This window comes from Drosophila sechellia, chromosome 3L (genome assembly GCF_004382195.2).
Source record: "Drosophila sechellia strain sech25 chromosome 3L, ASM438219v1, whole genome shotgun sequence".
Taxonomy (NCBI): Eukaryota; Metazoa; Arthropoda; class Insecta; order Diptera; family Drosophilidae; genus Drosophila; species Drosophila sechellia.
In genome coordinates this window covers 23,791,781-23,805,270 of record NC_045951.1, presented here as the reverse complement: position 1 = coordinate 23,805,270, position 13,490 = coordinate 23,791,781, and the positions used below count along the sequence as shown (strand labels likewise).

General features: G+C 37.3%; 1 protein-coding gene across 10 annotated transcripts in view; it reads right to left on the bottom strand.

The window, feature by feature from the left end:
- LOC6612993 (cholesterol 7-desaturase) overlaps nucleotides 1-10,933 on the bottom strand; it is a 34,166-nt gene extending 23,233 nt beyond the window's left edge. For 6 of the 10 annotated variants that reach the window (XM_032718854.1, XM_032718856.1, XM_032718857.1 and 3 more), the window contains exon 1: nucleotides 10,688-10,926. In XM_032718854.1, the coding sequence (XP_032574745.1) occupies nucleotides 10,688-10,834 (147 nt within the window). In that variant the 5' untranslated portion in view covers nucleotides 10,835-10,926. Of the gene's footprint in view, nucleotides 1-10,687 lie in introns of all 10 variants that reach the window. The other 4 variants (XM_032718860.1, XM_032718861.1, XM_002037448.2 and 1 more) reach the window with 3 other exon arrangements.
- Between the last annotated feature and the right edge of the window lie 2,557 nt (nucleotides 10,934-13,490).

The following is a 13,490-nucleotide window of genomic DNA, read 5'->3' as shown; positions in this document are numbered from 1 at the left end:
AAGTTGGTATTGAATTGGGATTTAGGTAGTGTTGGTGGGTTATGTTTGTGTGTCCTAGTCGAAGTCGTATTATTTTTATTTGGTCGAGTCTGGTCCAATTTGGGGGAGATTGTTTGAGGTAATCGCATGTGTGTAAGGTGTTCGTATTAATAGATTGGTACCATGGACTGCAGTTTATTATGTTTTCTTTATTTTTCGTCGCAAGGTCGGCTTTAAGCTGTTTTTTTTTATATCTGTGGTATTTATGTTTGGGGTGAGGATAAGTGGTATATTGATTGCTGATTTTGCAGCTTGATCGGCTAGTTCATTTCCTTTTATTCCTGAATGGCCAGAAATCCACATTATTTTAATTTTGGTTGCATGTTGCGTTATTAGCGATCGTATTCTGCTGGGGTAAAAGTTGTTATTATTTGTGTTTTGGATTGAATCTATTGCTGATAGGGTCGGAGCAGATAATAAATTTGCCTCTTTGGTTTTTAATAAGTTCTATTGCTTCTAGGATGGCGATTGTTTCGGAGGTGAGGACGAATGAATATGGATGCAGTATGCCGTATTTCAAGATTTATGTTTCCGTTGTAATGGCGAATGTTATAGTGTAATTAATTTTTGAACCGTCAGTGAATATGAAATTATGTGTTTAAAGGTTATTCTTTGTGTGTTCTTTTAATTTTCTGTATTGATCTGGAGATGTTTGTTCTTTCTTATGGATTCTGAGTGACGTGTCTATTAGATTGGGGAGGGTCCATGATGGCCTGTATTTATGGAGTTTTACTGGTTTGTAGGGTAGATTAAGTTCTAGGCTAAGCTTGATTGTTAGGTCTATTATTGGTGTTTTTTCTTTTTAGTTTTTTTATGCTTAACGAACTTATGTGTTGGGGTGTTTTTGGAGAAGATTAGGGTTTGAGATAGTTTGGCTATTTGAAGGTCTCGTTTCATTTCTAAAGAGGGAGTATTCGATTCGTAAAGTAAGTTATTTATTGGGGTAGAGCGATAGGCTCCGAGAGCTAGACGGATTGCGGAGTTAAATGGTGTTTTTATTTTGTTTAATATGCTTTTGGGAGCATGGCCATACAGAATCAAACCATACTCTAGCTTGGCTATAACTGTTGCCTTTGCGACATTAATTAGTGTATGCGTGTTGCAATTAAATTTAAGACGCGATAGGCCTTTTATTATATTGAGCTTATTGTGTAGTTTGGTTAGAAGTAAGTTTTGTTGTTTTGTTTGTTTGTTTGTTTAAGGTCCCAGAATCCCATTCCCATTCCCAGAATTTTTAAGGAAGTAACGGTAGGAATTTGGATGTTGTTGCAGCTTATCTTGCATGTGCAGTGGTGTTTTCTGCATATGTGGAGGTGTTGGTATTTGGATAGGGATAGCGATGCCCCTGAGTAGGAGCACCAATTTTCTATATCGTCAAATAGGTTGTCTAAGCTGAAGTTTGTATTTGTGTTTTTGTTGAAATTTATTATAAGGAAGAAGTCGTCGGCGTATGCATTAAATTTAATTTCTTTGTGTAGGGATATGATGGTGGATAGTTTATTGAATGCTATGAGGAATAGTATCACGGATATGGGTGAACCTTGGTGGATTCCGTTGAATAGGGGTAATGGGTTTGATGTATGCGGACCGACGCGGACAGTTATTTTCCTGTTACTCATGAAGTTTTTAATGTACTTTATAATTTTGGGGCCCGTTTTCCATTCCTGCAATTGCTGGATTATGGAGTGCACACCTCGATCAAAGGCTCTTAAAAAATCAAGAGTGACGAGGGAGGTGTGCATTTTTGACTTCGTTATGAGATAGTCTACATATCCGAAGTCGATTTTCCTTTTTTAAATCCGAATTGGTTGTCGTTAATTATATTGTTATATGTCACTAGCCACCAGACTCTTTTCGCTATTATTATGAAATGATGTGTGTATTTTTTGATTAGAATAAGGTGTTGGCTGTAGTTCTTTACATATCCTTTTAAATTCCATTGGACTATAGTTAGTGAAATTTGTGAGAAAATTAAAGCTTATAACTTAACTTAAAGGTAGTGTTAACGGTTTAGGTTCTGTGTAGAGCTTAAGGTTATATATGGATTCGCTGTCGCTGTTGTTAGTGTGCTTGTTTTTGTTTAGAGCTTTGGCCTTTAGTTTCGATGCTTTAAGGTTTATGGATAGGTTATTGGACTTATCTTTCGGGAAGATTTTTATTTTTAGGTCTTCTGTGAGTTGTGATGAGTATGCCGTAGATGGTTTTCTGGTAGGTGTGTAGTCGGTATCCATGTCTTTTAGTTTGTCGTAGCTGTGGTGGTGATGGTGTTGGTGTGGTTGGTTGGATATTAAGGTTGTTTTGGCTCGTTCAGTTGTTGGTGTCTTAGATAAAGTGTTTTGTGCTGCTGATGTGGGTGTGTGGTGCGGATTTTGGTGTTGTGATAGGGTTGTATTTGTGTGAATATTAGGTAACAGAGTGTTTGTTGTCCTCTGGGTTGTGCCGTTTGTAAGTGTTTTGGCATAGGTGTTTTTCGTTTGGAAGCCGTGACGTTCGAAATATATGTGTTGGGCAGTTTTATGGTCAACTTTTTGTGTAGTTTTAATGGCTGTAAATTCCTGTTTTTTTGTGAACGTAGGGCATTTGCGGTCAATTGGGCTGTGTTGATGGTCAAGTTCTGGGTTGTTTCGGCAATTTAAGCAGTTTTTTTCGTTTGTGCATTTTTCTCCGTCGTTTGTGTGCTTTGTTTCTGAGCAATTAATGGAAGTTTCTACACTTTTGCATATGGGTGTTGGATGACCGAAGCGGAGGCATTTTTTGCATCGAAGTGGGAGTGGGATATAGTCTCGTACTCGGACTGTTTCGTACCCGATTCGTACTATCTCGGGGAGCTTATGCGATTCAAAGGTTATAATTATTAGTCCAGTTTCAACTAATGTGATGTTGTTGGTGTCGGAGTTAGAGTTGGGATTTTGCCGTTTCAATTTTTTTTTAACTTCAGTTACATTTTGTGGTTTTAGTTCTTCTGCAATTGTTGTTAGTTTCAAAAGTTTTCTGGCTTGTAAATCAATTTTGGTTTTTATTAATAAGCTGCCGTCTCTTGTTCGTTTGCATCCCTCAACTTCTCCTCCACAGGCAAAGTCCACAGATTTTTTTATGATGAATGGTGAAGTTCTTTCGAAAGAGTTGTTGTCTTTTCTTTTAATAATTATAAATTTAGATTCGCCTTATTGGGATTGGTATGTTTTTGAAGTAATTTTGTAAATGTTTGGTGGGTCTGTCATGATTGTTGGTTAAGGGCTTGATCTCGAGTTAGCGGTATTGTTTTTTTTTATTGTTGAGTTTTTTATTATCTCTTTGTGCTTGATATTTGTTTATCAAGATTTTGCTGATAAGGGTTTTGGGCTTACGCGAAGCGAGGCTTTAAACTGAGTGGCACGACTTATCTCTTCGGAGTTTGAAGTGGTACTGACCCCGCCTATATACTTACCGTGGCGGCAAGTATGCTGCAGCAATAAAAATTTTGCCTGACTCCGTTAACAAATGAATCATGTCATTTTGAAACCCTTCCCCTTTTTGACTTTAATGTAAACTCGACACACTTGATATGACGCTGTGTGCGTCTCTCCACAGTTTCCACAGCTAGCAGGAGCGTCTTTGGATTTTTTAACCTTAGTGGAGGCATGCTTTTGACAGCACTTGACAAAAGTGTACTGCAGTTTGTAATACCTCTTGGTATGTCATCGGTAGCATTGCACCTGGTCATTAAACTTTCTGGGTTCTTCTACAGCGACAACAGCGTGGCCCAGCCGGTTACCTGGAACACCTTCTTCTTAATGGTGGTTGGTTATGATTTTCGTGTTCCTTGGACAAGTTCTTCTCGAAATAAGTACCAGATCCGCAATAATTACAAGATATAAGAATATATACTTTATATAGTAGGAAACGCTTCCGTCTACCTTTTACATACTGGCACTGCGTCGATGTCTCTGGAAGCTGCATGCTTAGAGTCGACATTCTAGCTTTTATAGCCTCTGAGATCAAGGCGTCCATACGGACGGTCAGGGCCTGTTCGACCTGGCTATTGATCTCGCTAGAGAATACATATACTTTATATAGAATAAAACGTTTCCTTCTGCTTGTTACATAGTTCTCAACGCTCTAAAAACTCCTACTGTTGCTACTGTTGAACCAATGAGCCTTTTCATTGACTTGGAGAAGTGGTGTGACAATTTATAAACACGAGGAAGTTAATGTTTCAATTAATATTTCAGTTTTATTTCAATATATTTTGCCACACAGGGCCGAAATGTATAAAAAGAACAACGACAGTGGCCGTGCCGAACCGATTAAGAGTTAAAGAGCATCACAGCAGTACCGGTGTGATCAACACTTAATTTGTAACTGACTTTGCTATGCAGAAGGCAAATGAGCAAGTTTCACAAAATAAAGATTGAAACAGTTGTGCTCATTCTCTATTGAGAGAGAGGAACATAGCACAAAGGGAAATGCAAATCTATTGCTGAACAGAGTAATGTTTAAGAGTGATAAAATAAAATAAATCAAATTTATGATGAGCTGCTGCTGGCTGCGGGCTGCATAGCCAAACCACCACATTTACCACGCCCACATTTTCGAAAAATTGTTGGATATTTTTTCATAATTTTTTTAGTCTTGTAAATTTCTATCGGTTTGTGAAAAAACTTAATGCCATGCCCACGCGAACGCACTAAAACCGTTAAAAACTACCACACCCACATTTTTAAAAAATTGTTGGATATTTTTTCATAAAAAAAGTCCACTCTAACGTCTAATAGCCGCCAAGCCGGTCACGCTCACACTTGTGAACAATTCTTAAAATTTTCTCATTTTATTCTCCAATCCCAGGAATAATGATGAAATTTCGCGTTCGCATTTCCACTAGCTTAGTACCGGGCATCTGCTAGTTGGGTAAGTCGACTATAGAATTCTCACTTCTTAGTGTTAGCCTCTTCCAGGCTGTGCATTTTATTGATAGCAATTAAATGTCACTGATAAATATATTTTTATATAAAAAAGATAACTTTTCAGCGGCGAGTATCAGCCTTGTTTTTGATGCACAAGGACAAGTGATCTCAGAGCGACGTTTGTAGTCGTGAATAGCCATCAACTTTTGTTGACAAGAGCACCGACGGTGGTGAATTCGATACTCTCCGCTAAAACCATTGCTGTGAACTTCTTAGAGCTTATATATACTAGCCTTTTATTTTTTTTACACATGGCACTAGCAAGCAATTATTGTCAAAATTTTTATTGAAGATCAGGATACTGGATAAATTGAACCAACAGCGAGCAACAAAGCTAAAGAAACAGTCCACAATATTGTCAGATCCTACAATCCGGCAAGCACTAAGTCAACCAACATTATCGACGACATACCGATACACTCACGACCCGCAGATGTTCTTCTACCAAACGTTGAACTATAGACAATCAATCCGATCAATGGCTTATAGATGGCATCATCGAAACATTTAATTAGAATACAGCAGTCCAATTGTTTTGGTCACACAACGTGACGGATCTCATCGCTTGTGTATCGACTAAAGGCGAATAAACAAAGTTATAATCACAGATAACTTTTCTCTACCTTTAATCGAGGACCAACTCAACAGACTACAAAATGCAAATATTTTCGGTTCCATAGTCTTAAAGAACGGATTCATCAACGTAAAAATTGAGGAAGAAAGCCGTAAAAATACATCGTTCGTCAGTAACAACGGACAATTTCTGTTTCTGCGAGTATGAGAATGGGCTCATAAGTACCATAAGCAGTGTCATTTCTTGAATACTAAAATCGAGTATTTGGGCTACATAAGAGAATCAACGAATAAGACCGGCTCCAGCGAAAACGCAAGCTGGGACTCCATTTCCAGTTCCAGCCAATCTAAAGCAAATACAGTTTCCTTGCCTTAGTAGGATGTTTCCGAAAATGTATTCCAAAAATTTCACAAATAGACATAACTAAAAAGATGCGAATCACCGAATATAGGTGATTCGGAGATGACTGCTTTCAACAATCTTAAAATGGTGAATCCACGAAAACCTCTCTTAAAACAAACAACAACAAAAAGACTTCCGAAGCCGAAGGAAAGTTTATAAGTTATTTGTTGTGGTGGAAGCATTAAAGAAGCATTAAGAAGCTTACGCTTTAAACTCATTAAAGATTGTAATGCTTTAGTTAAAACTATCCAGAAGAAGGACTTGTGTCGGATAGCTCTTTAGATCCATCGTCACGCTGATAATGAGCTAATGATGATCACGGAGAACACCCTTCACAGTAAAATGTAGTATACGCAGGCTCAAGGCGACCAGCTGAAAGAAATAATCGATATTCTATTGGAAAAGAAAACACAACAAGAACAATAAGGAACTTGTTTGAAAAGAGTTCTACGTGCCGAAATTGAAAGAGAAGATTTATAAATGTATAAACTGCTGTATACCATTTATTGTAAGCAACCGTAAGCAAGGAAAACATGAAGACGAACTTCATCAACTAAGTAATAATGAGCAACAGCCGCTATAAACGTACCATATAGATTTTTTTACCTTTAAAGCTAACGCACAAGCAGTATACGCACATATTAGCAGTAATCGACAGTTTCACCAAATTCTGCTGGCTCTATCCGGCCAAATAAACATCAGCAAAAGATGCAGTGGCAAGGCTTCAAGAGCAAAGCAATCCGAGTAACATTATACAGGGTGCGGCAGCACCTAATAATATATAATATATATATGCTATATTGTAGTGACGAAGGAATCAAACATCACCTCATTACGACGGGCTCCGCGAACTAATGGCCAGGTTGAGAGGATGACTTCAGTCCTTCAAAACGTTCAATTGACGCCCTACGACAATGGTATAAGTTCGTCAGTAACGTACAGCAAGGCATCAACTCAACGTTCGCTAGAAGCACTAAGACGACACCATTCGAGCTATTAACGGTCACGAAGATGCACCTTAAATCCGATGAAATGATTGAGGATATGCTAGAGGATAAAATAATTAAAGATTTCAACGACGAGCGCGAACAACTTAGAATCCAAGCAAAGAAGCATGTTCTTAAGATTTGAAACGATAACAAAAAGTGATACAATCTAATACGAAGACCAGCCTCAAAACTATCAAACCAAGTCGGCGGCATACTTGCTATTAAAAGAACTCAGCTTGGTTCAGGCTTTAAAATTAAACCGAAGTATTGTGGACCATATCACATTGAAAAGGTTAAATCAAAAGATTTAAGTTATGACGTTTCAAAAGATTCCGTATTTAGTGAGGCAGACGAGCACTTGCGCTGAATTTTTAAAACCATGGATGCCTCATAAAAACGACGCATTCGACGCGAATGCTGTGTGGGATGTCCAATTTGTGGGAATGATCTGGCAACGCAGAATGACTGGATAACCAATCTAATCTAACGACGACGAAGAGATGCTAACGACGTGGCAAGCCTGGAGAAGTCGAGGGAGAATGATTTCGGGAGTGGAAGTAGGCGTGCGAGGAAGAAGTTCATACGACGAGAAAGTATAGACGTGCCGTCAAACGACGCTCGCGGCAAAAACTCGTAGACAATAGCTAATTAAACATATAACATAAATAAATATAATAATAATAATAACTCAGTGGTTGTGTGAACCACTATTTAAAGGGTAATCACAACCACACTAATACAAAAATAAAAAAAAAATGAAAACATTCTTAAGAAGAGGGGGCGTGGCAGTTTTGGGCGGGTTGTTGTCGTTAGAGTGGCGACATTTGAAAATAATTGTACTGCGTCGATGTCTCTGGAAGCTGCATACTTAGTCTCGACATTCTAGCTTTTAAAGTTCTTGAGATCGAGGATTTCATACGGACGGACAGGTCTAATAAATCGGCTAATAAATCAAGTATATATATACACTACCTATTGCATACTTTTCAGCGTATCTAGTATATCCTTTTACTCTACAAGTAAAGTTCCTTAATAAGATTATACCAATATTAAATATCACAAAGTTAAAATATCTAAGAGTACTACCAAAGACACTAGAATAACAAGATGCGTAACGCCATACAAATTTTTGGCACGCGATTTTTTGGCCGTGGCTCTAGAGGTGGCTCCAGGCTCTCTTTGATTTTTTGTTCGAGAGAGAAAGAGCGGAGAGCGCTACAGCAAACAGCTCTTTTCTACGCATACAGTGATAGCATACAACTGTATGTGTGCACACGTATGCTCATGCATTGTAAATTTGACAAAATATGCCCTTCACCTTAGAAGTTCGTTGACTTTAAATCTTTATTATTTTTTATCAATTGGCACCATGCGAAAAATTCTTGTTTTGCATTGCCTTAACGTTATTATTATTTAAATAAAGCTTAGAAATATAATAAATGAAATGAAAATGACTATATTAGAATACTTGTCATAGGGTATTCAGCTTGCGACGTGAGAAAAATTAATAAGGCAGTGATTGATGAGTGCTTGTGTCCGCACTTCGTGCCTCCAGATATGACTTTTTCAATAAAAAGTTTTCATATTTTTATTTATTTTATTAATTTTTATTACTTAAATTTTTAATATTTCGGAAAACTAATCTGATCTTTTTATTAATATTTGTAAAATACACATTAAAGTTTTTGAAATATTTTTAAAAATAATAAAAAACAAATGTGTATAAAAAAATTTTTTGTTGAGCATTAGTGCACATTCGTTTCTTCGATCAGAATTGATTTCGGCCCAAAATCGTCTTCTAGCACAAATACGCACACATATAGGCGTTCTCGTCTCTTGTTTTTACTCACACAAGCAAGCAAATTTTTAGATTTCTTACGCTCTCAGCGTCAGCGAGCGGAAAGAGAGCAAATTTGGCGCTCACCAAAAAAGTGGCTGCATAGTGCCAAACGAATGTATGGCCGTTACGCATCTTGTTATTCTAGTGTCTTTTGTACTACTTCTACTACAGTACACCGAGTGCGGACGTCAGTGTTTTTTTTTATCGTTCTGTGTGGTTTTTTTCTTATTCTTTTCTGCCCTTTTTCTTAATCGCGTACGTACTCCAGTTTCATACTCCTCAGTGAAGTCGTTACTATGGCCCCTGGCCTCCCATGTTTGAGGACAAGAAATAACGTCCATACGTTAAGTTCCCGCTGCAGTTTCCTGAACTCCCCGAAACCTCCCAACTACATTCGAAATTCTTAATTATTTCCTCCATAAACTCAGTAAAATCTATCACTGATTTTTCATGCTTCGCACTGCACCGTGTTCTGAAGATCGTTACTAATATGATAATCTCTATATCGACTCTTCGCGAACGCCAGTTGTTATTGTTGGTTTAAATCATGAAAGTCGGTGAGAAATTTCTAAAGATCACGCATTTGCCTGGCATATGGCACGGATATCAAACGTTTAGCAGGCGTGCCCACCACGCCTATAAAATTTCTTAACTCGGACTCAGGCCTCCTGTTGCCACGGTATTGTCAGAGAGGTTCGCCATGCATGGTCAAACTATTCCAAGGACTGCAATTTGCCAGCCGAATATATACAGCAAAAACTCCTTTATCAGGCTAGAAACTATCAACCGGTTTCTCTATCTGCTTCAGCAAAACTGTGGAGCCAGAACTTCACAAAAACAACTTAAATCTGCATTGGCTAATGCTTAAGAAAAAAGCTCAGGAGGGAATAGAATATCCTACCCAGTGTTTAGACAAATGCAAAATGGTCCTTCAAACAAAAACTTCTAATCATTTATAAAAAATGCTCAACTCTGTCTCCTCCATTGTTATTCCCATAACCAAGCCAAATTAAGAGCTTGATGAAATAAATAGTCTCCCTCCGATTTAAAACCTAAAAAAAGCAAGAAAGAATGGTATAGTCGAGTTCCCTAGTCTGAATGCAAGCGCGAAATTTCATAATTTTTCTGGGATATCGATAGATACTGGGGAATAAAATGATGCAAAATTTAAGAATTGATCAAAAGTGTGGACGTGGCAGTTTTTGGCGTTTCAATTATATATAATTATATAATTGGTATATAAGAATAATTCTATTAAAAGCGTAGACCACTTAAAAATTCTGGTTATAAAGGTAAAATTTAAATACCATTGCAATAATCTTAAGAAACACCTGGAATCTCGCCTCAATATTATTCAATTTCTAAGTTCAATGTACTCCTGTATGCACACCAATTTTGGTCGGTTAGAGTGGGCGACTAATAAAAATTGGAAATATTCCATATATGGATGGATGTATTCCCTATGTGCGAGCGTGGCAGCTTTGGGCCAACCAACTTGCGTTGCGTCTTTGTGCCTAGAATCTGCATGCTTAATCTTAACCTAGCTTTCATAGTTCCTGAGATCTCGACGTTCATACGGACAGACGGACAGGGGGACAGTCGGATAGTCGGTTTTCTTATTTGCCTTCTCAGACGATAAAGTCATCTTTTTGATGTGTCCACCCGATTGACAAGAACTTACCATATATGTACATAGAAAACAATAATGAACTAGGTTTATACCTGATAAACAAAAAGCTTTTAAGCTTGTCAAATGTTTATTAAAAACTTTCGGGATATTGATCTGCATTTCAATATCTAGAGAGTTTCGCTAAATTCTTCTAACACAGATCCTGAAAATCATTATTATATACTTCTGATATACTTCTCTACTTCTCTATTTTACAACTGTAATACGCACCTTTTTCCATACGAGTGGAACAAAAAATATCCAGTAAATACGTATGACAGTCACAGCTAAAGTCCACAGATAAATAACAAAATCATTACTGATCAATTTCCAATTATTCTTTAGCAATAACATCCAAAATAAACTGTAGCTCGCCATATTATTAATAAGTATAAGTATCTACAATAAAAGTAACTTTTCAGCAGAAGTACAAGCAGAAGAAGAACAATATTCGGAGTCCAGCCGATACATATATACATATGTATGTACCCAATAAAAAAGTTGTTGAATTCCTCATTGTCTGAGAATTCATGTACAATGTACATTTCATTGACATTTTCATTGATTTCGTTAGGGTGGACCTTAGCTGAGCAATAAAGCTATTTAAGATTTTACCGGCATAAGCGAAGGGAGTGTTTTAATTGGTCATTAGGGTTACTTCTTAAAGATGTACTATGTTAATCTTTATCTACAGTGTATTAAAAGCATTGTCTAGAGAGGTGTGTATTATTTGTGTATATATTAAACTAAAGACAAGGAGAAAAATATGTATTTGACGATAAAATATGTATATTACTTGCATATATTCATATTTCTTTATAATCCATAATATAGCACTTTTTGTAGAAATAATAGACAGTTTTGACGTAATTGGGTTGCAAAAAGTCTTTCGATTGACATTTACAAGTCTAATAAAAAAAATAAAATATATTATAATTTTTTTTTGCGCTTCGCTTATGTCTCTGAAATCTGCATGCTTAATTTCAGCTTTCCTGATTTATAGTTTTCGAAATCTCAGCGATAGAGGGACATATTATACTTATGATATACGATTTATCTTATGTTAATCTTAGTAGTTTCGATTGTTCCTATGGTAGAGTGTAACCTATAAGTGATCTGAATTACTTATTTTTTATATAAATACATATATAATATATTCTGACAATCGCACTAGCTTAGGAACTGGTGGTAATTTAGGAGCTTGTAACGAACAACGTTAGTGTATCTTGGTGCATCGCACGCTTTTACTTCTCAGTTGCGCTCGTCGCTAGGTGTGGGTTATAGTTGCGACTAGATTGTCCTAAACATTATTATCCTATTTTAATTTAGCGTGCTGCGAAAAACAAACATCACGGATACACAAGGACATGAATCGCGACTTAGTGACAAACGGACAAAAAACGAATCAAACACAAAACTCTCATATTGGACACACACACAAAGAAATGTGACCACGGTCGTTCCTTCCCTGCTTTCCAACGACCCCTTTATCCATTTCACCGAAACTGCTTCAGCCCGAGTTCAACTAAAAGAAATCTATTCAGAATTCATTGTAATTTATTCTCTTAAAACTGACATAAAATAAATATTATTTTTGGAAAATAAAATCAAACACTTGCTTTGTGCACTTAGTAATCGGCGGTGTTCCCTATTGCTTTTGCAACTCAAAATCTAACTGCATTTCTGCTTAAAAACAATCTGAATGCGCTTACGAATTGTAAACAATCGCCACTGCTGACCGAATTCGGATGCTGCAGCTGAGGGCTGCTCATCTGCTTCGGTCGAAACGAAAGCAGGGAGAAAAGACATATACTGATTAGCTGCGGATCTCTCTTTCCTCTAGTTTGCGTGAAACATTCGGTTCGGTCGGTTCTAAATTTCCTATGCAAGGCGGTTCGTTGCCTTTCTGCACCAAATGTTTAGATGTTTTTTTTTGTTTTAGCAGTTTTTTTACTCACTTTGAAGCTGCGGCATCCATCGATGTAAACGCTTCCAACGTGCTGCGGCTGTTAAAAGAAAGATTTAAACGCCCAAAAGTGACCTGCCGCGTGTGTTTCAATAACAAGATTGGATGCCGGAACGGTTTCCCACGCCAAATTCTCTTTAATGGTGCTTAAAAGGACCGATTTCTTTCGAGTGGCCTTGTTCATAAAGCTCTGTCCACCTTTCGCACTCCACGTCCCTCTGCTATCAAGAAAATCTGATCAGGCTAACCGAGCCTAAAACACCAACCAACAACTTTTACCCTCTGCTAGCCACTCTGCCGCCAGTGACGGAGAAGAGTGTTCGCTGTTTTGGGTGGAAGCCAGCGTATGAAATCTCACATCCTGGCGCAATAATAAAAGCCACTATTATTATTAAGTGGGTTTGTAGGTGTACTGCGACCCAGTCTGATTTATTATACTACCCCTTCATTACTCAAAGATCCTCCTGAAGTCCAATGCACTGTATAAATGCCATAATTTTATTGGGGTTCAGAGCTGAAATTGTTTCCCGTGTGACTACATACAGTTGCGGTAACAATAATAGCACCATAAGCACATTTCGTGTTTGCCCCATCGTTTCTCTATTTTCTGACATTTTTTCATAATTTTTTTAACTAATCTTAAATACTACAATGATTTTCAATCGAAATAATAAAATTGGTAACAGATCTAATGGATATTTTAAAAATAATTGGTAAAACAAAAAAAAACCTTCAAATTTAGGCGGTAACAAAAAAAGCACTGTTTCTCGTATTTTGGTAAAACTAAATCAAAAAATAAAATAAGAGTTCAAGAAATGGATTATATCTTAAGAACTATGTTTAAAGAATATTAATATTTGGTTGCGTGACCATTGTAGGCAATGACAGCTGCGCATCCTCTTGGCATGGAGTCCACCAAGTCCTGGTACCGTTTCTGAGGAATTTTGCTCCATGAATCCTTGATCCTCGATCTCCCATGAATCCAAAGTTCCTCGTTATTGTTGGGTTTGGCTTCAGAAACCTTTTTTTGACGTCCGAACAAAGTTTTTCGATTGGATTCAAGTCGGG